This window comes from Anolis carolinensis, chromosome 3, assembly GCF_035594765.1.
Source record: "Anolis carolinensis isolate JA03-04 chromosome 3, rAnoCar3.1.pri, whole genome shotgun sequence".
NCBI lineage: Eukaryota > Metazoa > Chordata > Lepidosauria > Squamata > Dactyloidae > Anolis > Anolis carolinensis.
The window spans coordinates 260611466-260638960 of record NC_085843.1 but is presented as its reverse complement, the minus strand read 5'-3'; the positions used below and the strand labels follow the sequence as shown (position 1 = coordinate 260638960).

Below are 27495 nucleotides of genomic sequence, written 5' to 3'. Positions count from 1 at the left end.
TGCGGTTTTTCTCCACATTCTTTGTTGAAAGGTAGTTCTTTGTTGACAGAGGCAATTATTATCGCCATCTCAATATTTCATTACTAACAGCTCCATTAGCAAACAACATTCCTTCCTCTGGAATCACCTGAAAGCTTACTCTAGGAGGCAATTTTGGGGGTGCACAGGAGGGGAGATTGCTCCTCGTTCTGCTGATAGGAACAGTTTCATCAGCTCCCCTTGAATGTAGACTTTAAAACACAAGATGTTTCACAGTAATATTTCTAATCTAATTCTTAAATTATTAAAGCTCATTAATTTAATTACTGAGGCAGTAAAACATGAGTACGTGTTAATTTGTACATCATATTTTATTCTCCAGATTCGATAAAAGAACTCAACATTTGACAAATGCAATATGCTGCTATTTATGTTTTTCCTCTCACTGTGCCAATTATCAGACTTTTCATATGTTCATCTTTTTTGCAGATTTTAATAGTAATCAACTTCTCTGCTGTCATGAAATAAGGAATGGTTAAGTAATTGATTATTGATTCATATGAATGCAAATCTTCAGCGGCTTTTCCAAATTAAAAATGGCATAATACCCAATCTTTCTGTTTACTGTGTTCCCTCACTTATCGCTGGGGTTAGTTTCCAGGACCACCCGCAATAAGTGAAAACCCGCAAAGTAGGGACACTATATTTATTTTAATATTTATACATTATTTTAGTAGTTATAGACTATTTTAAGTCTTTATCAACCAATCGTGTGTTGATAAATCGCCTCTTTCTTCCGTTGCCACTTGGGTTCCTTTTTTCTCCCTTTGGCTTCTCCTTCCTTCCTTCCTTCCTTCCTTCCTTCCTTCCTTCGACTGTAAATTGTAATTTTTTATGATTTATAATAGTCTTTAGAGGTTATTGAAAAACCGCGAAACAGCGAATCCGCAAAAAGTGAACTGCAAAGTAGTGAGGGAACACTATATACCCCTTATAATTTGCCTTTTAAAATACTTAGAGTTATATAATCAATGAGTTGAAAGAAGCCACATGGGCCTTCAAGTATAGTCTTCTGCTCTAAGGAAGAGCCCCAGCTGAACTTATTCAGCAAATAGCTGTCCAGCCTTTTATTGAAGATATCCAGAGAAGAAGGTGCCATCACCTTTTTAGGTAATTGGCTCTATAGTCAAACTGCTCTTACTGTCAATATATTCCTTCTAAGGTTCATAACACAAGGTAAAATGGGTTAACTCAGTTTTGCTGCATTATGTGCCAAGTCAAGGAATGCTCTTTTGGCAAAACACCAGAGCAGCTCCATGGTTCAGATGAATGTGGATAGACAGCAGGACCAGCTCTAATGTTTTCCACAGGAAAAAGGGAACGGATTGGATCCATGTCACCCTCTTATTGTCACACTCCAAATAATTCCTGGCCATAGCCAGGTGCTTTTGCTGACATTAGCAGAGGCATCCACATGACCAAAAAAGAAAGGGCTCTCTTTGAACTAGTCTCAGATTTTAAGGTATATGTAGATGCACCCCAAGAAAATTGTGGAATTTAAATAAACAAATAGTCGCTTTGCTGTTCTTATTTGCACCTTAGGTAAGCAAAATCACTCCTTTCAATGCTGCTGTGTAGATAAGACACTGAAAATCTATTTCTCTTGGATTCTTTACATGTAATGCAAAGGTATACCATCGTATGGATCATGGAACACATGACACACACTCCCTTCACTTTTGACCCTTCACTCTTCTCAGGGAGATTTAAAGCAGCTTTAAGCAGTCTCAGGAGAAGCATATTTTCAACAGCAAGTGCTTTCAAAGAAATGAGAATTCCACTACATTTGGCACACTGCTTGAGACATCAGATTAAAAATGTGTTACATTTGCAATATAAACCAGGAAAAGGAAGAGCAAAATTGCATGTCTATGGAAAGAACGTTGTCAGACAGATGAGCAGTCTGCCAAATTCCTGGCCCTGAATATCCAGTTTTTGTGGGTTGTCTCCAGGAAGGAGAAAGGGTGCTAATTCTCCAGTTTTGGTAGACTCAGTTCTGAGTTAGAGGAAATGATTACTTACAAATCTTCATCTCATCTAGAGTGCAGCTGTACATTTAATTATGTAAATTATTTATTTGGCTTTGAATGTGTACTTTTGCTCATTTAGCATCAATTGCCCAGGTAATGTCAAGTGCTGAGTTTATTCCAGTTTTTAAACTGCAAGACAGTACATTCCTGTGATCATATAGTGCTTGGTAATGGAATACAAAATCCAGGAAGATATAAGAAAAAAACAACAGTTAGTTGAAGACATTCATCTCTGTACTATATTTAATAAATAGCAGTTCTCTCACAAATCCTAGGTAAATATATCTGGCGTGATACAGTGTAAACACTCTAAATGCTGTATTCTTACATTAATCAGGCATGAAACATACAGTGTCATACTAATAGCAGGTAATAGCATGTTCTGGAAATTTATGGGCATATTTTATCCCTTTGGCAGCATACCAAAGTAATTATAAGACTGGAAGAAAGTTGGGGAAAGAGAAATGTTTATAATCATGATTTGTTTGCTGGCAAAATGTTCAAGGTTTTGAAACAGGAAGTAGAAAGAATTGTAGACTTGGAAAGGATCCCAAAGCCTCTCTAATCCAAACCTCAACCAATGAAAGAATCCACAGCTAAACTACCCCTGATAGATAGGCATCCAACCTGCTTAAAGATCTCCAATGAAGAAGAGCCCATCACTTTCCAAGGTAACCCATTCCACTGTTCATGATTGCAGGATAGAGTTAAAGTGCAATTAAGACTTATCAAATATCTTACGCTGTGTGTTTCAATTCAGTTGAGAAACTCACTCCTCCAGATTGTTTTGCCCTACAATATCCATCAGTCTCAAACAGCATAGCCTATGTTAAGGAACTCTGGTAGTTGTAATCCAAAGCCTCTGAAAAGATAAAGATTCCCACTCAACATTAGAATTGTAGAGCAATAAGTGAATGTTTTAGTGACCAGAGTTCTGGCTTTAAGGTGTAGACTGATCATGCAGTTCCATGTTCTACTCACTAGAGGCTGCTAGTTGTATTTTTTAAAGAAATAATACTGTTATTATAAAGTTCAAATAAAAATTATTAATTCAGATATAGATAAAAATCCCACCATATAAAACAGCAACAAGTCTTCAACCTTATGTACAGCTCTTGAATCCTTTTTGCATATTTTTGGTTTAGTTAGTTACCAATAGATTTCTGGGCATGACTAAAGATGATGACCTTTAAAGCCCCAAGCAGTTTAGGATTTAAACCCTACACATATGTTCTGGTCTAATTAAAAAAATCATCACCACCTAAACCAGGCTTTACAGTCTAATGGGTATTCTACAACAGACATCAGAAGAGCTGCAAGACCAAGAACAACCCACGAAAGCAAAGACAAAGATTCACCTAGAGGAAAAGTGGTCTTACCATACATCAGGGGAACTATTGACTGCATAGGGAAACTGATGAAGAAACACAACCTACACCAATCTACAGACCAACTAAGAAAATTCAATGAAAGGATAAGAAGGAATCCTCTAACCACTGCAGGAGTCTACCATATACCATGCAGCTGGACAAGCCTACATAGGGACCACCAAACACAGTGCCCAAATACGAATCAAAGAACATGAAAGGCACTGCAGACTAATTCAACAGAGAAGTCAGCTATAGTACAGCACATGATGAACCAACCTGGACAAAGAATATTATTTGAGAACAGAAATTCTACACCCCTCTGACAACCATTATGTCAGACTACACAGAGAAGCCATTGAAATCCACAAGCATGTGAACCACTTCAACAGAAAGGAGGAAACCATGAAAATAAACAAAATCTGGTTATCAATATTTTAAAAATATCAGAATCAAGACAGTAAATAATGAACACCACTCAGAACAGGAGAACTCCAGACAGCAAGCAATCAGTTGCCAGTTAACACTTCCCAAATAAAGGATGCCTCCAGGCAACAGAGGTTAGGCTACCTCTATGCAGATACCCTCACTGATTGACTTTGCAGCTTCATCGCTACTCATGCTATTCAAGGTTGCTAATTGCAACATTCACACTTTCTTTAAACAGAAATGGGTTCTTTCTTCCACCCTGGGCATTCTACAGATGCATATATACTCCATTTGCCTCACCTCCAACAGACTTCTGAAAATGCTGGCCATGGAGGTGAAATGTCAGAAGATAAATGCTACTGGAACATGGCTGTACAGCCTGAAAAACTAGCAGCAACCCATCTTTAGAGTGTTATTTCTGGATTTTTCACTTACCACTTTCATCTTTCTTGGGCTGCATCAGAAACTTTTCCTTTGATTTTGTGGTCCAAGGGCAAATAGCACTTAGAGCAGAATTTCTTCTGGCCTTAGAGATATGAAGGAAACGTTCCCTACAACTGTTCCTTTGCTGCTGATGTCTGAGGCTTAGCTGATCTTCCTCTTGCCATTCCATGGAAGGAGATGTCCCAAAGGACTTTATTGTCTTCTAGCTAGTCTCAAAGACCAGAATGTCCCTCTACATCTTCTCTAGCATGTGAACATTGAAAAAGTTCCAAGGGTATCACCACAAAATTAAGAAAGAGCAGGATAAAGCTACAGACATTTAGAGTTTTGGTAAGGAGGTCAAGGAAAAAGAAAAGCAGGTGTGCTGTGCCTTTTACTGCTATATAGAACTGAAAACTTGCACAAGTTGTCTCATGTGATAGATTGCCTGTTTGAATAGCTTCTTTCATGTAGAGCAAGAACACTACTTTTTCAGGTGAAAAAGTTGTAGTATCAAGCAGGGATTTGGTTTTAATCACTCTGGACATATTGAAGACCACTCTGTCATACTGTTACCCAGGGACAGAAGAGACAACTCATAGCAGGAAGTGCTTTTCCATGGGGTACGACTGCAGTAAGTGCTCCTATGGTGCTGGTGCACTAGCAGATGCCAAGCAACCAGCCTCTGAAAATAATCTCTTACTTTTGTTTCAACAGAGCAATCCGGCCTTCTGAACAGTCAAAATTGTCGTTTTTTTTCCAAGCAGGATTTCTAAACCAACATGACATAAGGAAAATTCATCATGACCTGAAAAGCTTCCCCTTCCAATCCATTTCCATGATGAGCTGTTGACTGTCCGATCCAACTACAGTACAGTTGATACAATGTAAATCAGCAAGGATTGTGGATTTTGTGTGTGTCAACAAGCTTGATCCCCATGTCCTCTAAACTATGCGTAGGTGTATGTACCTTCAAGTTGCCTGTTGACTTATTGCAACTCCGTGAAATTCATAGGATTTTCTTAGGCAAGGAAAATTCATAGGTGGCCAGTTCATTCCTGAAATAAACTGTTCAGTACTGTAATAGACAAAATATACCTGCATGTGAGGTTAAAGCTGATTTAAGCTTCCTTCTCCCCCTTTATTTCTTGGATGCACCAGAGGGGAGGGAGAAATTATTTAATGTCTAGTATATGATTGTAGGGCTAGCTCAGTAAAAACCCTTAAAGAACTTTTAATGGGTGTGTATGTTGCATTTTTATTATTGTTATTATGACTTTATTTTATGTTGTTTTAAATTATGGGTGTTTTTATACATAGCTAATTCATTTTTTTCTTTCTGTATTAACAGGTTTTTAGTTTAAACTTGGGTCCCTTGTTAGGAAAAAGGTGGAATATTCAGTAAATTGAATAAATAAATGAAGCTTAATAAAATAAAACCAAGCAGCAGCAGAACATGGTGAGTCTGGAGGAATGCTTTTAGCTTGCCCTACCTCACAAAGTTATTGTAAACTTAAGACTTGGCAGAGAAGGAGCCTTGTGTGCCTCTTGAACTTTTTAGAGAAAATATGAGATATCAACATAACAAATATAAATAAAGTGGCTCTCCACTTGGGTAAGAACCTTGACTTTAAAATGCCAGACAATCTATGTAGGACCTTTATTCCAGAGCTATGGCCACCTTTTCTCTCCATTCTTATCTTTTCCCCCCTCTCCTTTTAAAATTCAACGGTAATTATCTTAGTATGTAGCTTAAGCTTTTAGACATTTGATTCCGATATTATTTCCCTGAATCATGGTGTCAGAACACTTTTTCTTTAAACAAATAAAGTTTTATTATTATATTATTAAATTTTAGCCTTCTTACAGAAAAATGTAAAAAAAGAAAAGAAAGAAACCCCAACTTGTTACCTTACTTGGGAGGAAGCTTTACAAGACTCAGGGTGCATTTACACTAGGCATGGGCAAACTTTGGCCCTCCAGGTGTTTTAGATTTCCTCCCAAAATTCCTAACAGCTGGTAGGCTGTTAGGAATTGACATAGCTGATATCCAAAATATCTGGAGGGCTGAAGTTTGCCCGTGCCTTATCTACACTGTAGAATGAATGCAGTTTGATACCACTTTAGGTAATATGGCTCAATGGTATGCAATATTGGAAGATGTAGTTTGCTGAAATCCCACAACTCTTTGGCAGAGAAGGCTAAAGACCTTATAAAGCTACAACTCGCAGGCTTCCATTGCACTGAGCCATGGCAGTTCAAATGGTGATTAATTGCAACATTCACACTTGCCTCACAGACAAGAGTTTTTTCTACCATCATGGACATCCCACAAATATATAAACTCCACTTGCTTAGTTTCCAACGGACCTCAAAACCTCTGAGGATGCCTGCCATAGATATGGGTGAAACTTCAGGAGAGACTGCTTCTGGAAAATGTCCATACAGCCCGGAAAACTCACAGCAACCCAGAGCAGAGTTTGCCAAACTCTGCTCTGGGCCAGCTAACACCTCCCAACAAAGGACTCCCCCAGGCAGGAATCAGCCAGGTTTTGAAGCTGCAATGCTAATCAAGGTGATTAATTGTAACATTCACACTTGCCTCCAACAGACAGAGTTACTTCTCCCACCCTGGCCCTGCCACAATTTCTAATATACAGTAGAGTCTCACTTATACAAGACTTGCTTATCCAAGGTTCTGGATTATCCAAGGCATTTTTGTAGTCAATGTTTTCAATATATCATGATATTCTGGTGCTAAATTCGTAAACACGGTAATTACAACATAACATTACTGCGTATTGAACTACTTTTTCTGTCAAATTTGTTGTATAACATGATGTTTTGGTGCTTAATGTGCAAAATCATAACCTAATTTGATGTTTAATAGGCTTTTCCTTAATCCCTCCTTATTATCCAAGATATTCGCTTATCCAAGTTTCTGCCGGCCCGTTTAGCTTGGATAAGTGTGACTCTACTGTACCACACAATCTCTGAGGATGCCTGCCATAGATGAGGGCGAAACGTCAGGAGTTTGCCAAACTGCTCGGCTAGGTTTTTGTGGACTTCATCTCCCAGAATCTCTGACCATTGGCTGCGGCGGCTGAGGCTTCTGGGAGTTGAAGTCCAAAAAAAAACAACCTGGAGGGGGCTCGAATAGAGGAAACACTGCCGTCCTTTCGCAATCGGCTCCTTCCCGTTGACCCTCTGCTTAGTCCTTACAGCACTGAACCTGCCTCGTTACGGCTACGGTCCCGCCTACTCTCCCAGGCCTTTGCTATGATAGGCTGTCTCACTCGTGACGTTCACCTCTCCTCGGCCAGTAGGAAAACACCACGGCTCCCAGGTGCTTTCGCTGTCTCGGCGGTAGTCAAACATCGTGGGTTTGTGTTTCCCGTCCGGAAGCTTTTGAGGGTCGGACTCAGCCGGGCCAAGAGCGGAAAGTAATTGATGTGGGGACTTGGATGGGAGGAAAAAGGGAGTCATACCGAAGAGAGAAGCGGCGCCTCCATTCTGAGCCCTGTGGTGTTGCTTTGTGAGGCAGAGCCTAACATTAGAGGGCAGAAAAGGTGAAGAATTGACTCTTGCTCTCATTCTCTGCCTCCTTCCTGAGGAGTTTACCAGAGAGGTGCCCACTCAGAGAGCCTTTCAGAGGACAGCATTGACACTGACACCTCCTCTGGTCAGAATTGGGCCTCTTCTGTGGGCCTGTAAGGCATTCCTGTGTGTCAGGCCTTGGGGAGGGCTCTCCTCGCCTTCCCAGGACGACGGCCTTGGACTACGTCTGTGATATGTCCCCCATCACTTCCTGCAAGGACAGCAGCCGCCAACGCCGGCCTGGCAACTACCAGAGCTCCCTAGACGTCTTGAAGAACGACACTTCGGGCCTGGATTTCTATGAAGACGGCCCTGCTGAGGCGGGTGCCGGCGGAGACCGTGAGGCCCTGCTTGGAGAACCCAATGCCAGCCCTCTTGGGCACCCTCAAGGCTACCGAGCAGAGCTGGGCAGCATCCTACTCCTCCTTTTCCTCTATGTCTTGCAAGGCATTCCTTTGGGACTTGCGGGCAGCATCCCGCTCATCCTGCAGAGCAAGAATGTGAGCTATAAGGACCAGGCTTTCTTTAGCTTTGTCTTCTGGCCCTTCAGCTTGAAGCTCCTCTGGGCCCCCTTGGTGGATGCCGTCTACTTCAAGAGCTTCGGCCGCCGCAAGTCCTGGCTGGTGCCTACTCAATACACCTTGGGCCTCTTCATGATGTACCTTTCCATGCAGGTGGACTCTCTGCTTGGGGGAGCAGATGGCAAGAGCCCCGACGTGCTGGCCCTTACTGTCACCTTCTTCTTGTTTGAGTTTCTGGCAGCCACTCAGGATATTGCAGTGGACGGCTGGGCGTTGACTATGTTGTCTCGAGAGAATGTGGGCTATGCGTCCACTTGCAACTCTGTGGGCCAGACGGCTGGCTACTTCCTGGGGAATGTCTTGTTCTTAGCGCTTGAATCAGCTTCTTTTTGCAACAAGTATTTGCGGTTTCAGCCTCAACCCCAAGGAATTGTTACACTTTCAGGTATTATTTGTTGAAGTGAATACTTACTAACTTAGCCAATCCCTTGTTGTCCGAGTATGATGGTCCTTCAAGTGTAGTATTTATTTATCGTATCAGAAGTGAACCAAGGATACAGTTGTAATGTATTTAAAAAACAAAGTTAAAAACTTGGCATTATACTAAATGTCCTTTGACCAGTAGCTGGCCACTTGGAGTGCCTCTGGTGTTGCTATAAAAAAGGTTCTGCATTCTGCATGTGGCAGGGCTCAGACTGCATTGTAGTAGGTGATCTGTGGTTTGCTCTTCCATACACTTGCATGTCATGGACTCCACTTTGTAGCACAATTTCTTAAGTTTGGCTCTGCATCTCGTGGTGCTAGAGTGCAGTCTGTTCAGTAGTTTCCAAGTGTAGTATCTTGGTGGTGGATACGTAGGTGGCTGGAGCCTTATTCTTGATCCGCATGTTCTTCTACAGTAAGGGCATCGGATTTCAGGTGAAAGTCAGTCCCAGTCAGGGTTGGCTTGATGCGCCTTTTGACAGGTTTATCCCTTTCACTCTCTGAATAGGATAGTAGTAATTATAGTATAATAATAACCATAATAATAATAATAATAATAAAACTTTATTTGTATCCCACCCTATCTCCCCATGAGGACTCAGGGTGGTTTCCAACAAACCAGGCAAACATTAAATGCCTATATAAAAAATGGCCCTAAAATTTTAAATATGAAAAAGCAACACTGAACATTGTACAACAGAAATTTAAAATAAGCAATTTACATCGGATAATAACAATTTAAAAAGCCAACCTAGCCTGAGTGTCATACCAGTTCCATTCAGCTGTTAATGATGCAGGGGTTCATGAAGATAACTTATATTCCACTTTTAAGATTAAATTCATTTCAGGTTGAAAAATTCTTCATCTGTACCGTAGTAAGTAAAGACAGTGTTTTCATGCTAATAGAGAAAGTTTTGAGTAGGTCCCTCTTGTGGATTGTGGGAAGAACTAGGGACCTTCCACACAGCCATATAACCCAGAATATCAAGGCAGAAAATCCCACCATATCTGCCTTGAACTGGGTTATCTGGTTTTGAGTTTTTCTTTCAAAACTGCCTTATCTCCGAGTGACGAGAAGGGGGAAGGGCCCCAGCTCCAAGCAGCTCTTCCATGCCCCCTCCATTTTGCATAGCCTCAATCAGACGGCTGCTTACCAATATTTGTGCTAAGCCCCATTTTCTGTTCCTGGTGTCTTCCCAACCAGGCCCATAGACCTAATACTTTATAGACTCATGCAGACAAATAACTTGTTGGTTTCTTCACACACTCTTCACTCCACAGGAAAGACTCCACTGAAAAGGTATTGTGCATGCAGAGGAAATCCTAAAAAATATTCTTAGAAAATTATTTTTTCCTAAAACTGAAGCTTAAAAAATGAAGTGCGCCTTACATTCGATAGCGCCATAGATCCAGTGAAATATGTTTGCTTAATACAAAACCAGTATGCACAATATAGGGCATGCTGCTGTATTAGAATATACATTGAGAATATGAAATAATATAAAGCTCCTTTGTACCAGATGGCAGCTTTATATTTGCATTTTTTGTTTAGATTACCATCAAGAATTGGGATTCATTAATCAATGCTATTGCTATGCCTACACTATGACGATAGCTTTCATTAAGGAACCTACGTCAAGTTACCTTTGTCCAAGCTTAGAGGTAATGGAAGAGAGAGAAAATATTTCTAATACATGTCATGTTCACTCAAGGGTGGTTTGATTGTTATAATGTTTATACAAAATAGTTAAAGTCTTCTCAAATTTGTTCATTTCTCTTCAGAGGAGGAATATCAGAGTGGCCTTGATTTCCTGTTGGAATTAGTCTTGTCATTGTAAAAAGTAATGGGATTTTTTTTTCTCGTCAAAGTATTTTAAAATTCAAAACTGATCTATCCCAAATATAGATTAATTCACTTAGGTGGGAAGTTCACTTATATGTGGAAGAGTAAAGGCATGCATTACGGGATTTTGTTGTCCCGCAGACTCTGGGCTGTTGCTTCACTGATTAAGTCTATCCATCTGAAATGTGGTCATCTTCTTTCCCTACTGCCCTCAACCTTACCAACCATTTTTGTCTTTTCTAGTGAGTCATCTCTTCTCATAATATGGCCAAAGTACGACAACCTCAGTTTAGGGGCTATACTCTTTGTTGGTCCTACTATCTGGAATGAAGAGCAGGCTTTGTCCTTTTGACCCAGGTGGGAACCAATAAGGGCGAAGGAAATAATATTTTGTAAAGTCCAGTCACTTTATTATTTTGCTTTCTTATGTTGAGTGAAATATTCTGTTGGGAACTAGATTTAATACATGATTCTTTAAAAATAAAAAGTAATAATTTCATACGGGCTATTATGCCAATTAGTGGCTTATTTTTTAATATTTGGACAGGACGTAGTGATGGTATTAATTAACAGCTAATTCTTATAAAAATAGCATTCGTAAACTTTTCTCTTTAATCTATTTTTGCTACTTTTAAAGACTATGAAGACACTTGTAGATATATCAGCTCAGATCTCTGTCTTACTGTAACAGATCAGTCTGCTACGTCAGCTCTTGTAATACTTCTGCATTGTGGAAATAACTTAAGGGCTATTAAATTACAACCATCAAAAGCCTGCTGTTATTTAAGCATTGTGAAAATTGGCATCTTCTTTCTCTGAAAAAGAAACATATTTGGAGACAATCTAAATAGGATTGTTTTACAAAAGCCTTTCACAAGCTCTGTTTTTTTTTAAAAAAAAATAGAATGGAAGGAAGAACTTCTAGGATAGTATTCATAAAACAATCATCATTTTATCTTTGCAACAATCCAATGAGGTATGCCAGGAAGAGAATCCATGTCACCCCTCTATGTTTTAACACGTTGTTTATATCACTTTTCTTGCTCTCTATAACCTCATTTGAATCTATCTTTTTTCTGCATCTATGTAACACTAAAGTGTGGCTTTGCACTGCTAGAAGTGCTTATAGCAATTTGTACTATCAGTGCTTTTTGTTTGTTTTGTACAGTATATAGTAGCTTGCGTTGAAAAACAGCTATTTTATAGCACTGGGAGAAATTGTATACCATAAAATAATTTCATGACTTCGGTCTATTTTAAGAGGCAATACCCTGCAATCACTGTAAATATGTGTTTTATTTAATAGTAAAGTACATACTATCACCTTGTATTATATAATCATTTTCAGGGGGATATGGAAGCAAATCATTTGTACAGTTTCTGCCTTTAGGAGATTAAATTCTAGCAGAATAAAATTTTAAAAATCAAACAAACAATGATGCAGTAAAAATCTGTGGGACTTCGAGATGGCTGCTCTTACATTTTGCTATGTGTTCAGTTAATCAAATTAATCATTATTCACAAATTTTATTAGTTGGGAATTAAGAAGAATCAGCATAGAATAGTCGTTTGAGTGTTGGACTGGGGCTCCTGAAGACTAAGAGTTTGAAATTCAACTCAGCAATGGATCGACTATGGAAGATCATATTGTCTCAGGGTGCATTTACACTGTAGAATTAATGCAGCTTAACACCACTTTAACTTCCATAGTTCAATACCATGGGAGTTGTAGTTTTACGAGGTCTTCAGCTCACCAAACTATAGTTCCCAGGATTCTATAGTATTGATCTGCGACAGTTAAAATGGTATCAGACTGCATTGATTCTTCCATATAAATGCACACTTAGCAATGGGACAGCAATGGCAAACTCCCTCTGAACAAATTGGCCATTGTAGGTTGCTTGTGGCTATTGTTTTGTATCTTTGTCATTTCCAATCTACAAGGTCAAGTTATCATGGGGTTTTCTTGGCAAAATTTGTGCAGAAGGAATTTGCCATTACATTCCCTTGAGTCTCAGAGAGTATGAAAGGCTCACAAGTGGCTTTCTGTAATTGAGTAGGATTTGATTCCTGGTTTCCCAGTTCTGGACTATCACTCAACCCATTACTCCATGCTTGCTCTTCAGGGTTAGTTTAGGTTTACCATAATTTAGAAATGAGCTAAAGCCATATAACAACAGATAACTACACTAAAGTCAAAGCATGGAATAAAACGTTTGCAATAAATAGTGTACTTTTGTGACGGGAAATATACATTTGAATCATGTATTACTGCATTTGACCAGTGAAAAATACATTAAATTGTAAGCAGAATAATTTGTCTTTGCAGATTTCCTCTTTTATTGGGGTGCTGTTTTCTTAATAACTACCACCTTGGTAGCACTCTTGAAAAAAGAAGATAAGAGAATTTCTCATTCAAGAGAAGAAACAAAAGGCATCATGGATACATACAAGCTGCTTTTCTCAATAGTTAGAATGCCTGCAGTCCTAATGTTCTGTGCCATGATTTTAACTGCAAAGGTGAGTATTTTTTGCAATTACTAGCATGTCATTTTTATAAGTTGCTATTTACCCATAGATGTGCATGCAGTGACAAGTAATAAATGGAAAGGCTGCTGTGATTGTTGTGTGATTTAAAATATATTTTTTCTGTTCCCCCCATTCCCCGATGTAGTAGAAAGCAATAGTGTCAATTTTATTCTCTTGTCTGTGTACTAATGCAAAGGTTTCTGCAAGATTTTTGAGATCTTTGTATCACCCGAGGCATGCGCTTTAATAGGAGCAGTAGGATGAAAGCATTTTTCAATTACTATTTTGAATACCTGCATAGTATTAGTACAGTGATGACTTCCGTTGCAATGCCTGGCAGAGCTCCTACGGTAAGTACACACATAGTATGAATACATAATATACATAACCTATAGTGTGCATGCAAGCTTATATGCATAGCCAACCCATGTCTATCTAATTGCTTCTTAAAGGCAATGATTGAACTTATACAGATGTATAATTCACTGTTAAGGCCATGGGAGATGGGAGTTTAACATTCGGAGGGCTGCACAGTCCCCATTACTGGTTCTCTTAGACATAATACCTAGTATATACAAGAATGGGTTGACAGCAGCATGTGTAAACAGCACAGCTGTACCCACATGTACAAATTAATGCCTGAACACTGTTTCTAGTACAGTGATTTGAAGTGTATACATTTTCAGTAGTTTGTCCTCTTATCTTTTTCAAGGCTCTGCAAAGAAGGGACCATACATCACAATTAGACTGCAATATTTTCATGAAGAGTCACGGGTTCAGTTTCAATGCATTAAGTTAATAATAGAGAAAACTTCTGCTTTAGATATCAAGAGCTGATACCAATCAGAGAGATAATACTGGGCTCATTGACCAAGACATAGGTTCTAAGATATCATCCTGCATTTAGCTTAAACCAAAATTGGACAAAGTTTAAGCACACCGTGATCTACAGCTTATGTAATTTTAACTAATTCACATGCCATCAAAATAGCTTTGCATAATGGTTAAGACAATTGAACCATTTGCCTGTATGAAGAATTACCATTCCACATGACATGACAAGTCCATACTACATGGCAGTTTTGTATCTGTTCCAGACATAAATCCTTCCAGGCCTATAATACTCATCCAACCAGGTTGGATATGCCGCTGCTTTGCCCTCCTGCATCTCTGTGGTAGGAAAGACAAAGCAAGTCATCTCTTATTTTTCCAAAATGCTGCTCTTTCTGTCTTCCAGACTGATCTTGTATCAAGAACATTAAAGGAAGGGAAAAGGCAATAATCTAGGGCCTCACTGGCTGGTTGAATCAGTCAAGAGAAGAAGTAGCTTTGCAACCTGCTCCCTCTTGCTTTCATGATGTGCTGTAGTGAACACATGGTTTAATGTAGTTACCCATTAAACCATAGTTACCCATTCAGTCTCATTTGGAAAAGCATAGAAACACAAATCCATTAAAGGACAATGCCTGAGAGCCTCTTCTGTAAGGACTGAGTATACTTAATCACTACAAAATCCTGCATTTCATAGGTAGCATAGAAAAACTGAAGTATCGGTGAAATGGAATAGGGCATTTTTGAAAGGACCTATCTGGCTGGAACTGGAGCACTCTACTGTAATGTTGTAGATCCTGTTTATCTCACACAAAAATCTCCTCTTCAGATTGTTTCCTAGGCAATGTTGATAGTCAAGATCTTCATAGTACTGCTGAACAACTTCCTCTTATCTGTCCTGATAGATTGTTTTAAGATGTGTTGTTTGTTAACAAACATTTGAAATAGTTTGGGTAAATCAGATTTGACATTTGGTTATAGAAGACTAAAGGAAATTTTATGTCAGGACCTGTTCAGAGTTCCAAGCTGTATTTTTGGGTCAATGTTTAGCACAATAGTCAAAATTCATTTGGCTAAGAGCCATCATGACAAATAGGTTAGCCTTCTAGTTGGCTGCTTTCCTAGGATAAGTAGCTGTCCAGATTCTTTCCTTGGATCATGCTGCCTAAGTATAGACATTGTACTAACTACAACTAAACCCATACCATTCCTTAACCTTCAAAATACACAGGAGTCATGCTATGTTTTACAGCTATTTACTTGTTTTCATACCCCATGTGCTCCATGCTCATCTTCATCAGCACACTTCTACCCCTGTGATGTAGCAACCATCAACAGGAATTTCCAAAACAGCCTCTGTTCTTGGGATTTTATTCTGGTTTCTTGTCTTGTCACGGTTTTAGATGGAAAACAATGAAAACCATGGCTTGTTAATGGTGCTGTATTTCAATACAGTCATTATTGTATAAGGCAGACAGGCAGGGTTCGGTTTAGCTAACCACTGGATTTTTTTTATACACAAAAACTTAACCTGCAGTTCTTGGTCATAGTGTTGGGAGTTTGATCTTTGCTGTCTTTCCAGATAATCCTTTGATATGTAACCAGGTGCAAGTATTAAAAAATGACCTATTATATGACTTGTTATGAAGATGAGTATGAGACAGATTGTAAAATGCTTTGCACATGACCAACATAATAGAAATAAACAAGACTTTATGTTGCAGGTTGGATTCTCAGCAGCAGATGCAGTAACAGGACTCAAACTGGTAGAAGAAGGAGTACCTAAAGAACATTTAGCTCTACTTGCTGTTCCAATGGTTCCACTGCAAATTATATTGCCTGTGATTATCAGCAAATATACAGCAGGTCCACAGCCTCTGAATACATTTTACAAAGCTATGCCATTTAGGTAAAATATGTTGGTTTTTCTGTTTGTTAATATACAGCTTAATTTATTAATGTGGAACTATTTTGTAGTAATTAAGAACAATGAGGTGTATATGTTGGGGTTTCTTCTCTTACTGTTCAGTAGGGGAACTTATTCTGAAGTAAAGTAATGTGGTTGAATGAGGCCTTCCAAGAACTGTGTTTGGCAACAGAAATTTTACTTATTGCATTTGTATTAATTACAAATGAGTGACGCTGTAGTTTGTGCTGAACTTTCAGTTTATTTTGAACTTATATGATAGCTACAAGGCAAAGTGGGGACATAAAGGTTTAAATGTGTGAAGACAGATCATGTTTCCATATGGTTAATGGTACTTTTGATGCTAGAAATAATTTGTGCTATATTTTCTTTAAATTGATTTTGTGGGTTTTTTTCATTCTTTCTGGGCTTCTCATTTCTGTATGGAAAGCATTAGGTTTAAGTGTCTCTGCAAGTATCGTCCTACTTTCAGTTTTCTTTTATCCATCAAAACCCAATAAGAATTTCTATGATTAAACAGGATCCTTTAAGTTTATAAAGTAGGATGCATGTGAATGATTTATTTCTGTTATAAATAAGCCATAATTACTCTGAGATAAGTGAACTTTAGAATACATTTTACTGCTTTGTTTCATTCATACTAAGGTTAATTCAAACTGAGTTTTTCACAGGCAGTATATGGGGGCACTAGAAATTGTCTAGTGGGCACCATGATTTGTTTTTTCTTGCAGCTATCTTTGATTTATTTATGATCATAACTTGTAGTCTAATCAAGTTATATTCTGTTGAATAATGTAATCAAGTTATATTCTGTTAATCAATCCAGGATTTTTTTCTCATTTTTCCCCCATTACAGATTACTGTTTGGATTGGAATTTGCCTTCTTGGTGTGGTGGACTCCTAAAGTTAAATATGAAGGAGGCTTTCCGATCTATTACTACATTGTATTGTTGCTGAGTTATGCCTTACACCAGGTAACACTATTATAATTTTCCTATTTAAATTAAGGTTCATTTTCAACAGTTATCTGTTATTATACCTACCTACATACATACACACATATCCCCAGCCCCAGTATATTGCAGTAGTCTTTATTACAGTGGTGGGACCAATTTCCCCCCACCAGATACTCTTGTGAACTGCCTCATTCCCATAAACATGCATTATCCCAAACAGCTCCATTCATTCTTCATTTTCTCTCAAAATGGTAACAAAGTGTTGCCTTTACTTCTTGTTGCCATTTCAAGGATGTCTGTGGAAGAAAACAGAGGTACAGTATTAAGGGATTGTGGAATTTTGCATGTTTTAATGCATTTGAGGAATTTTCTGCATAGTTTGTGGGCAAAAATAGCTTGAAACCCACACAATTTCTTTAAAATGTGCTTTTGAGGTCCCCATAGATGGGAGTCCAAGGATTTGTGTGACCCACAAACTTGCTATAACTATATGCAGGTTCATTACATATACTTGTCTTCTTTTCTGAAGTCTTTAAGTAGATCATATATTTTCATCATATAGTCAGTAAAACAAATGTAACTGCATGATTAAAATTTCTTCAAAGCTCTGCTGGATCAGCTATTGAGTCCAGCATTCTGTTTCCTATCATGGCAAACCTGTTGCCTGTGGGAAGCCTGTATTCAAATCCTGAATAGTAATGTCTTTGTTTTCTATAGGAACTGGTAAGCAGAGGCTTATTACTGCCACTGATACTAAGTGTAGTATATAGCTATAATGACCAGTCACCATTGATAGCCTTCAGCTTAACCTTATCCTCCATGGGCTAATCCCTTTTTAAACCTGTCCAAGTTGGCAGCTGCCACTACATTTTGCAGTAGCAAACTCCGGTTTAATTACAGGACCTTGCAGATGTGCTTATCTTGAATGTTCTTGATTTAGACTAACAGCTGTGTTACAAGCTGGAATTGAAATGAATTCCCCTGAATTCCACTTTCTGTGCAAATAATACTCAAAACTGAGCAGGTTCATAGTATTTTTATTGTGATGCAAACAGCAGGTAAACAAAAACAAACTCACACTTGTTTGTTATTCAGGTATTCACTTCCAGTCGTTGGTAAAAGCAACTATAGCAGCAATTAGAACTGTGAGCCTTTGACAGTATTGATTTCCAAGATATCTCTAGCATGTGCTACTAGTTAGCATAATTAATCTAAAAGAGAGCAGAAAGCACAAGTGATCCTGCTCAACATCTTCACCCTGTTTCTTTCATTTGTTCTCAATAATAGAAGTGTGTGGCAGGATAATATGTGTCAGAGTTGTGAGAAAAAATAGCAATCTAGACTCAGAATTCCTAACTCCTTGCTTTTCTATGTTTTCAGTAAAAAGGAAAGACAGTACAACATAATATCCATAACATGTATCCCATTTCATATTATTCATTTTTGGCTATATCTTGTTGGAGAATAACAGAAATGATTAAGTAGCTTCAACTGCTTGCATTTGTAAATGTTATGGGATAGGAATGAGGCTACACTTCCATATAAAATCTGGATTATCTGCTTTGAACTGGATTATCTGGTACTGTAGGCTAATATATTACAGTTCAAAGCAGATAATCTGGATTTTATATGGCAGTGTAGATGGGGCCTGAGGCTCAGGAGCAAGCTGCTATTTTTGGGTTTTTTTGGTGCCCTGGAATCTTGCTATGTCTGGTGTCATCTCTTGTTAATTCCTCCACATTGTTTAACTGAATTATTTCAAAAAGATAGATTAGTAATATCAAATACTTCAGGAGAGCTAATGTAATACAATGTTTGCATAAAAATTACATCCTTACCTTGATTCTCTGAGTATTTTATTGCTTATTGTTCCCTAGGTCACGGTGTACAGTATGTATGTTGCAATCATGGCTTTCAATGCCAAAGTTAGTGACCCGCTTATTGGGGGGACATATATGACACTACTTAACACAGTGTCAAATCTGGGAGGAAATTGGCCTGCCACTGTAGCCCTTTGGCTTGTGGATCCACTTACAGCAAAAGAGTGCATTGGAGTTCAAGGACACAGTTGTGCCACTGCAGCTGCTACAGAAGTAAGTAGAAGTTCCCCGTTTTAGTTTACATGACGGCACTGATACTCTACATTGATTTCCTTGTTTCAAAGGCTTTATAAGACAAATTAGGTTATTTTTGTTTTTACATGTTCTCTACATTTCTATTAAAATGTATTTATTGTTTGAATTTGGATTTCGTTTTGGAGACCACTGGCTTTCTATTACATTTGACAAAGCCTTCAACTGTATATCATTGCTGAGCTTTGTTATGATAGAATTTAAAGTCTTAGAAAATCAACTGAAATAAATGGAGGAATCTTCGTATTTTTGATGTCAAAAGCAATTAGTTGTTTACTAGGCTTAATGCATTTTTAACTTAAGTAATTAATATAATACCACCCTACCCCTTCTGTCTTGCAGCTTTGTACCAAAGAGGGTGGATCCTGTGTTATTACACTGGACGGTTATTATGTCGAGTCTCTGGTATGCGTTGCTTTGGGATTTGCTTGGTGGCTGTTTCTTGGACCTAGATTCAAAAAGCTCCAGGATGAAAGAGCATCTTCATGGAAATGCAGGAGAACAAGTTAATGGAAACAGAAGACCAGAAAGAATGAGAAAAATATTATATATGGGGATAAAATAATACATATTGGAAAATGGTTAGTTTAGTCATGCCAAATGACTTTACGAAGAAAGTAAACCCTGGAAAGAAGTATATGGGTCAGTAATAAAATTTGTCCTCACCATCCAGAATTCATCTTAAGATTTCAAAGAAGTAATCAAAATCTCCAGAGATTTTTAAAACTTCCATTGACTGTTTGCTGCCTTCTGGTTGATTTATTTAACATTACCTCAGAACAAAAAAACACCTGGATAGGGTACATCAAAATTTTGATTTAATATAAACATTGAATGTATATAGTAAAAAGTTATAAAAGAGAGAAATATTTTTCTTTTAATTTTTTATAATTTAGGTCATGATTATACTTTGTAGGAGAAAACACCTAGCAAAACTTCTCTTACATGTATTTTTCTGGCTGCTATAAGCTTTAAAGATTTATAAGAGAAATATTTTTATAAATAGCTTTTTAAAAAACAAAGCATACACACTTTACTTCAAAGGCACTTTGATTTGCAAATAATTTTCTTTACTATAGCATAAGTATGAAGATGTGTTAATAAGCTCATGGGATGCTAAGTTGTCATGAGCAAGCAGCAAAGAGGCCAGAAGGCATTGGAACCAGTACTGAGGACAAAGCTTTCAAAAGAGGAACAAGAATGATAGCAGTAAATTCAGTTTCAGTGTAAAAAAACCCAAATATATGGATTTTTAAGAAATGAATACACTTTGCTAGTGTATGAAACACAAAAGAAGCAGGAAAAAGAGATTGTGTTTTTTTGTTGTGAAAAAGCTGGTCAATGATACTTGAGAGCAGGCATGAGATTTTGATGTACATCATTCAACTGTTCCCACAGATGCTACAAATCTGTAGCAGATAAAGTAGTTCGTTATAATTATCCTTGTTAAGAGGGAATCTTTGCTTTAGTGCCTTAATGATGTACCGTAAAGGGGCACTGTATGGATGTATTTTTTACATCTTTCACATACTTTCAAAAGGTGTGACAGCCTAATGTCATACTTCTGATGCTGGTATGAAATGCTGAAATATTAATATCAATTTTTGTCTCTGTTTTATTGGTTATTTCAAGAAGTCACTTCTTTCTGAAATGTATATTGATTTTTGATTCCAAGTGAATCTGTAGGATTTATATTGCACAAGTTTTTTTTTCTTATAAAACTCTGTTCAGAGTGTAAATAAATCTTAAGTCTAGGAAAAGGAAGCTAAATATCTTAAGCACACTTTCTTGAGGGAGTGGCTCTTGCTTCCAAGGATCAGATTGGGATTCTAGTATCAAAAAAGAGTTTTAACACTATCAGCACAAATTCTTTAGACTTCATTTGTTCTGTATTAATCACCATATAAGGAACAAAATCCAGTTAAATGAAATATAGTGAATTTGTTCTGAATTTCAGTGGCAGCATTGAAAGTTATGTCCATGGTCCAAGGCTGATCTCTAGGAAAGGGTTATCATTTTGAACAGCTCCTTTAAAGTTCAAACTATTCCCTAGAATGCAGTGATCATCACTACATTGACATGGAAGGGGTGCATAACCTAAGTCATCAATAAATTAGTCACTAAAAGCTAGATTTACTTCAGAATATTGTTGGTAATTGCTTTATAGATTTCAGTGGAAGACTGCAACCTTGAAACTCTTTTAAAGCAATTTTAATTGAGAGACTGGTACTTCTTATGGCTGTCCCATATATAATTTAGAGCAGTCCTGGATTTTCCCTATAACCTTAAAATAGCTCCATATGTAAAAAGTTTCAAGGTTGTTGTTCATCATTAAAATCGATAATCCAATTCATAATATGATTACTTTGATGTAATCCATGGACCTGAACTATATTAAGTGCAAGTAACGGTGTTTAATTTGCTAGTGACTTAGCTTATATGTTTTTTAAGTGTAGAGATTTGTTGCATTGTGCCTCACAGAGTTTGAAACTTAAGTTTTCTCCCCTTGTCATGTCATTGTAATATAGCAGTGACATATAACTATAATATACACACCTGTTTACTTGAATGAAAAATGCTTAGTGCTTTTGGTGTATTCTCATTTTTTTCATTGTTGACAATAATCTGATTTTGTTTGCCTTATATTTGATCCAGATGAGTGCAAATAAAATATTAGCTTCAGTGATATATGCATAGAGTAGTTCATTCGTGGGTATTTGGTTTCCTTTCAACATGTATTTATTATTCTATTTTTTGTTTTGTTTTGTCACAGCATAAATAAAATACCTAGTAACAAAAAAAAAATCATTTCTTATCTCTAGGTAGCATTTGGGATGGGAACATTTCTAGGAAAGGGTGCTGGGTTCCTGAACATGCACAATCAAATTTTCATTTCTGTATTACTGTTTATACAGTGTGCCAATATAAATAAAGTTTATGCATTTTTAAAATCTAATGCTATAGAGTTTTTGTAATGCGTAATTAAAGCACAGCATTATAGCAAAGCCAAAGTAAAATGAAATGCGACTTGGAGAACCATTTTAATCATAATATATGAGATCCAAAGGATCATTTAACAAATCCACTTGCTTTGAAGAGGTCTGTGGGTTAACATTTCTCTAACACCTTATCCTCACTCACCCATATTTATCAATGTCACTTTTAAAATTCTGTGAATGTTCAAAATAGCTTCTGACACATAGAATGGTATTCTGGCCTTTAAATGCTGTGGATGTAGGGCCTTTGATGAAATAAACCAGTAAAATCTGGGCTCGATAATACTACTGTTAGGTGGATTAGGGGGTTGGACTGTATGGCCCATGTTGTCTCTTCCAACTCTGCGATTCTATGGGGAAGAAGATCCAAGAACTCCACTTGGCATTCTGAAAACCTTGAGCTTCAAAGTGTTTCAGACCTCCTGGTTTTATGTCTGTGGATGAGTTTAAGTTTAACCTTCAGAGATTAATTTAGGGAGCTTTCTTGTATGTTTATGCTTCTAAATGTTTATTTGGGAAACCCAAGGGTAAACCATCATTTCCTGTTCTATTCATAGACATTTAATATTCTTAAATCAGTGTTGCATCCTTATAGTGTGAACAATATCCCTCCCTTTGGGATATCTATCTATCTATATAAATGTAATGTGGCACTTTATTATGGAGTAAACAGCAAAACCACTGAACCCAATCACACCAAATCTGGCCACAAAAGTCATCCAAGGTATGTTTTTCAATCAAAAAATTCTAGAAAAATAAAGTCCAAATCAGAGGACAAGGAAGAGCCATTGTCATGCCACCAGCTTCCAAATGGTAGTTTTTTTTGTCAGTTAGTGTGTAGCCCTGGAAGGAAGCATAGGAAGCTAGAAGGAGTTAGCCGAAGTCTGTCTGAACTGTATTAATTCAAGTCACATCAGAATTGTATTCAAATTAGATTCAAAAGCCATATAAGACAGTGATGCATAAAGTCATGTAAACATTGTATTAAAGTCAGTGGAAAGATACATAGAATCCAGTCATGTTGGGACTTTATACTGTGTGGCAATAACCATCCAGAACTGAATAGACTTCAAAGATTTCCTTTCCTCACAGAGACTTTTGATTTCCAAAATATAGTCTCTGATCTGTCCTTTGTGCTAGGGTGCCTTCCAGTTCATTTAGTTAGAAATGCCTATAAAATACAGATTATCTGATTTGAACTGGATTATATGGCAGTGTAGACTCAAGGCCCTTTCACACAGCTATATAACCCTGAATGCCAAGGCACATAATCCACAGTATTGGCGTTGAACTGGATTATTTTGAGTCCACACTGCCATATAATCCACTTCAGTGTGGATTTTATATAGTTGTGTAGAAGGGGCCTCATATAATCCAGTTCTAAGCAGATAATATAAGATTATAAATATAATATATAAAGGTACTGTGGTATAATAAAACAGAACATTAAAAAACTCTAAAATCAGGACAGTAAATAAAGAACAACACTCAGAAGACAGGGGAATTCCAGACAGAAAACAATCAGGGCCAGCTAACACCTCCCAACAAAGGATTCCCCAAGGCAGGAAGCAGCCAGGCTTTGAAGTTGCAAGGCCATTAAATGTTAATCAAGGTGACTAATTGCATCATTCATACTTGCCACACCGAGACTATTAATTGCCATTCAACCTGGGCAACCAAGGATTCCACAAGGTAGAAAGCGGCCAGGCTTGCAAGCTGCAAGACTATTTAGTGCAATTCCAGTTGGCCAAACAATGATTCCCCTACAAAGCCAGGCTTCAAAGCGGCTCTTTGATTGAGGGTGCTAGTCCAGCTTGCCAAACAAGAATTCTCCTAGCTATAACACAGCCAGGCATTGAAGCTGCAAGGCTATTCTGTACAATTCAACCAGACCAACAAAGGATTAACCTTGGTAGAAGACAGCCAAGCCTTGAGGCTGCAAGGCTATTCACTGGTATTCCAACTGGCCAACAAATGATTCCCATAAGCCACAGCAACATGTGGCCGGGCACAGCTAGTTACAGTACAGTGTTCCCTCACTTATCGCTGGGGTTAGGTTCCAGGACCACCCGCAATAAGTGAAAATCCACGAAGTAGGGACACTACATTTATTTAAATATTTATACATTATTTTAGTAGTTATACACTATTTTAAGTCTTTATCAACCAATTGTGTGTTGATAAATCGCCTCCTTCTCCTCCTGTTGCTGCTTGGGCCCCTTTTCTCTTCCTTCAGCTTCCCCTTCCTCCCTTCCGTAGGCTGTAAATTGTAATTTTTTATGATTTATAGTAGTCTTTTAGAGTTTATTGAAAAACCGTGAAACAGCGAATCCGCGAAAAGTGAACCGCGAAGTAGTGAGGGAACACTGTATATGAAATCACTATGGCTTAGCAGGTTGTGGAATGTAGCACCTGCCTTTTGACTTTTAATATATTACATAAACTGACATTCCATTAAAACTGTAGTTATTAGAGCTATCCGTAATATGTGAAAAGGTAAATGTAACATTTCAACTGCAAGCTATGTAAATTACACAGGAAACTTCTAATGTAGAGCCTGATATATGATAATATAAAATCCCCTTGGCATGTAATTGTTTCCTGTTTTCAGAATAATAGATTGCTTTTAGGAAATCAAGTACAATTATCTCATGAAAAGTGAAACAGCCTTACTTGTTCTTATTGCAATAACCACCTTCTGTCAAGGAAGGAGATATGTTGAGGTCTGATAAAAGTATTATTTGATACGTATCATTTGAACTACTTAGCCTGCTGATAGTATCCAGCACTCTGCAATGCTATCTTCGCTTGTCCTTCTTCATTTTACAAAGCTAGGCCATTAATGCTGGGTTTTCCATGAACTGTAAACATTTCAATATTATACTGTAGTTTAATACAGTAATTCTTTATTTTTGCCTGTTCTGCAAAGTTTGACCCAATGTGGGTGTTGAAGTATGGTGCAGTACATTTGCCTTTTGAAGAAACCTAGAATACAGTACTTGAGGCAAACTATTTAAACAAATTCGTTTTCCAGAAGAGGGGACTTTATAATATCCAAATTAAATTTTTACTATTGGTGTTAGCAAGACCAGTTAGATGACAAGGAAGAGCTTCTTTATACTATCTAATTGTTTTGTTGGAGATGAATTATACGTATATCATATATTTCTGTCAAAATTTGTAAGTACCCATTTATCTGCACCCTGAAAATGTGCTGTAAATTGAAGTACTGTATTGCTATTTTTAAATTCTTTTAGAAGTGACTGTTCATCGTCCTGAAAGATGGGGAGATACTGCTGGCCCATTGAAACACTTCCAACTTCTAAAATGGAACATATTCCATCTTAGGCAAAATCTGTTTGCTATTTCCAACTATAATGGATTTGACTTGTTAGTCGAAACATGATTTCTTGTGTCTTGTGTGGTGGTGAATCTATTCCAGGTTTTACTCTGAAGCTTAAAGGAGCTACAGTACTTATCTTGGATGAGAGTAAGCACCTTGTGTGATGCCTTTAAAACAAAAAACTGGACTGGATTCACTGCTCCGCTAACACAGAAACCAATAAATGTACTGAGCTTTTATTACGCTATATGGGCGCTTTACCTCAGGGCTGATCTGGAGTGCAGAACTTGAATATTTCATCTGGAGTGCAATTTTCTTAATGCAGTTTAAGGTTGTTAAGAGGCCTTGGCCCAAGTTACCCCAAATCAAAACTTGTCCCATGTCTTCCAGATGTGTTACGACTGCGATTTCTACCAAATTCAGCCAACATGATGATAGAATAAGGGTCCCCAAAACATTTTGAATGTGGCTGGTTCTGTAGTCCAGAGCTTTCCAAACGGTGTATTGCAAATGTAATGAGAAAGGGCACAAATCTTGGAAATATATTCATTTTCAGACTTCGGCCTCATCTCCAATGTATCACATTTTGTATGTGTATATATTCAGGTATTCCAAAAGCTGAAAAGAATCCACTTCTGATCTCAAGAATTTTGGAGAAGGTATGCTCAATCTGTGCAAATTTATGCACATGCTACACAAATATGCTGCAAAGGCTTTCACTGAGATATGTTGTAAAAAGGTAAAGGTAAAAGTTTCCCCTGATGTTAAGTCCAGTCGTGTCCGACTCTGGGTGTTGGTGCTCACCTCAATTTCTAAGCTGAAGAGCCGGCGTTGTCTGTAGACACCTCCAAGGTCATGTGGCCGGCATGACTGCATGCATGACTGCATGGACAGCATGGATACATTGTATCACTATACATTTTGCCATTGGGTTGCTGTGAGTTTTCTGGGCTGTATGGCCATGTTCCTGAAGCATTCTTTCCTGATGTTTCACCTGCATCTATGGCAGGCATCCTCAGAAGTTGTGAGGTCTATGGGGTCTATATATCTGTGGAATGTTCAGGGTGGGAGAAAGAACTTTTGTCTTTTGGAGGCAAGTGTGGATGTTTCAATTGGCCACCTTGATTAGCATTGCATAGCCTTTCAGTTTCAAGGTCTGGCTGCTTCCTGCCTGGGAAACTCACAGCAACCCAGTGATTCTGGTCATGAAAACCTTTGACAACCAGGCCAGTAGCTGGGGGTGGGGTTTAGGGGTTAACCCCCCCCCCCCTCAAAATTTTCAGGTTAAAAAAACCCTGGTTTACTCATGAATTTTAACTGGTTAACCAAATCCCCATGCTAAGTCTATGAGACGCAAAAAATTAAGAGTCCCTCCAGGTACTATCTCAAGCAGATACAGTAGAGTCTCACTTATCCAACGTTCTGGATTATCCAACGCATTTTTGTAGTCAATGTTTTCCATATATCGTGATATTTTGGTGCTAAATTCGTAAATAGAGGAATTACAATATAGCATTACTGCGTATTGAACTTCTTTTTCTGTCAAATTTGTTGTATAACATGATGTTTTGGTGCTTCATTTGTAAAATCATAACCTAATTTGATGTTTAATAGGCTTCTCCTTAATCTCTCCTTGTTATCCAACGTATTTGCTTATCCAACGTTCTGCCGGCCCATTTATGTTGGATAAGTGAGACTACTGTATTGACAGTCCTGTAGCCGGTGGGGGGGGGGGGGGGGGGGGTTCAAAATTTTCAAAAAAAACCCCTCGAAATTTTTTTTCTGGCTACGGCCCTGCTGACAACATTTTGCCATCACAATTCATATCTCTTAAAGGGGGTTGGTTTACCCTGTCGTTGGCTAGTAAAACTGAAATAACCGTGTTGTGAAATGATGCATTTATAACAAGTGTGTCTCCGACATGAAATGTTTGGAAAGCTATGTTCCAGCCCAAGCCTGGTTTATAGCTAGAAAAGGGATACAGGGGGAAAGCAAATGCCTTTGCTATGTTAATTCCTAAAGGACAAATTCACCAGGCAAGGGCAAACT

General features: G+C 38.0%; 2 protein-coding genes across 2 annotated transcripts in view; one reads left to right on the top strand and one right to left on the bottom strand.

Annotated features, from left to right (window-relative positions):
* The window catches only part of gmps (guanine monophosphate synthase), an 80520-nt gene extending 76196 nt beyond the window's left edge, over positions 1-4324 (bottom strand). Inside the window, exon 1 of the mRNA XM_008106128.3 lies at positions 4301-4324. Coding sequence (XP_008104335.1) covers positions 4301-4309 — 9 coding nt within the window. The 5' untranslated portion in view covers positions 4310-4324. The remainder of the gene's footprint in view (positions 1-4300) is intronic.
* Positions 4325-7649: 3325 nt separating this feature from the next.
* slc33a1 (solute carrier family 33 member 1) lies at positions 7650-22063 on the top strand. The gene is made up of 6 exons (XM_003218221.4): positions 7650-8851; positions 13062-13252; positions 15817-16001; positions 16876-16993; positions 18853-19068; positions 19450-22063. The coding sequence occupies exons 1-6, from the start codon at positions 8080-8082 to the stop codon at positions 19615-19617; spliced, it is 1650 nt and encodes a 549-aa protein (XP_003218269.1). The 5' UTR covers positions 7650-8079; the 3' UTR covers positions 19618-22063.
* The last annotated feature ends 5432 nt before the right edge of the window (positions 22064-27495 follow it).

Excerpts from the sequence above, each read along its gene's own strand:
- slc33a1 (XM_003218221.4), top strand. The coding sequence starts at position 8,080 with ATGTCCCCCATCACTTCCTGCAAGGACAGCAGCCGCCAACGCCGGCCT. Across the intron at positions 8,852-13,061 it reads AGGAATTGTTACACTTTCAG|ATTTCCTCTTTTATTGGGGT; the intron begins GTATTATTTGTT and ends TTGTCTTTGCAG. Across the intron at positions 16,002-16,875 it reads TACAAAGCTATGCCATTTAG|ATTACTGTTTGGATTGGAAT; the intron begins GTAAAATATGTT and ends CCCCCATTACAG.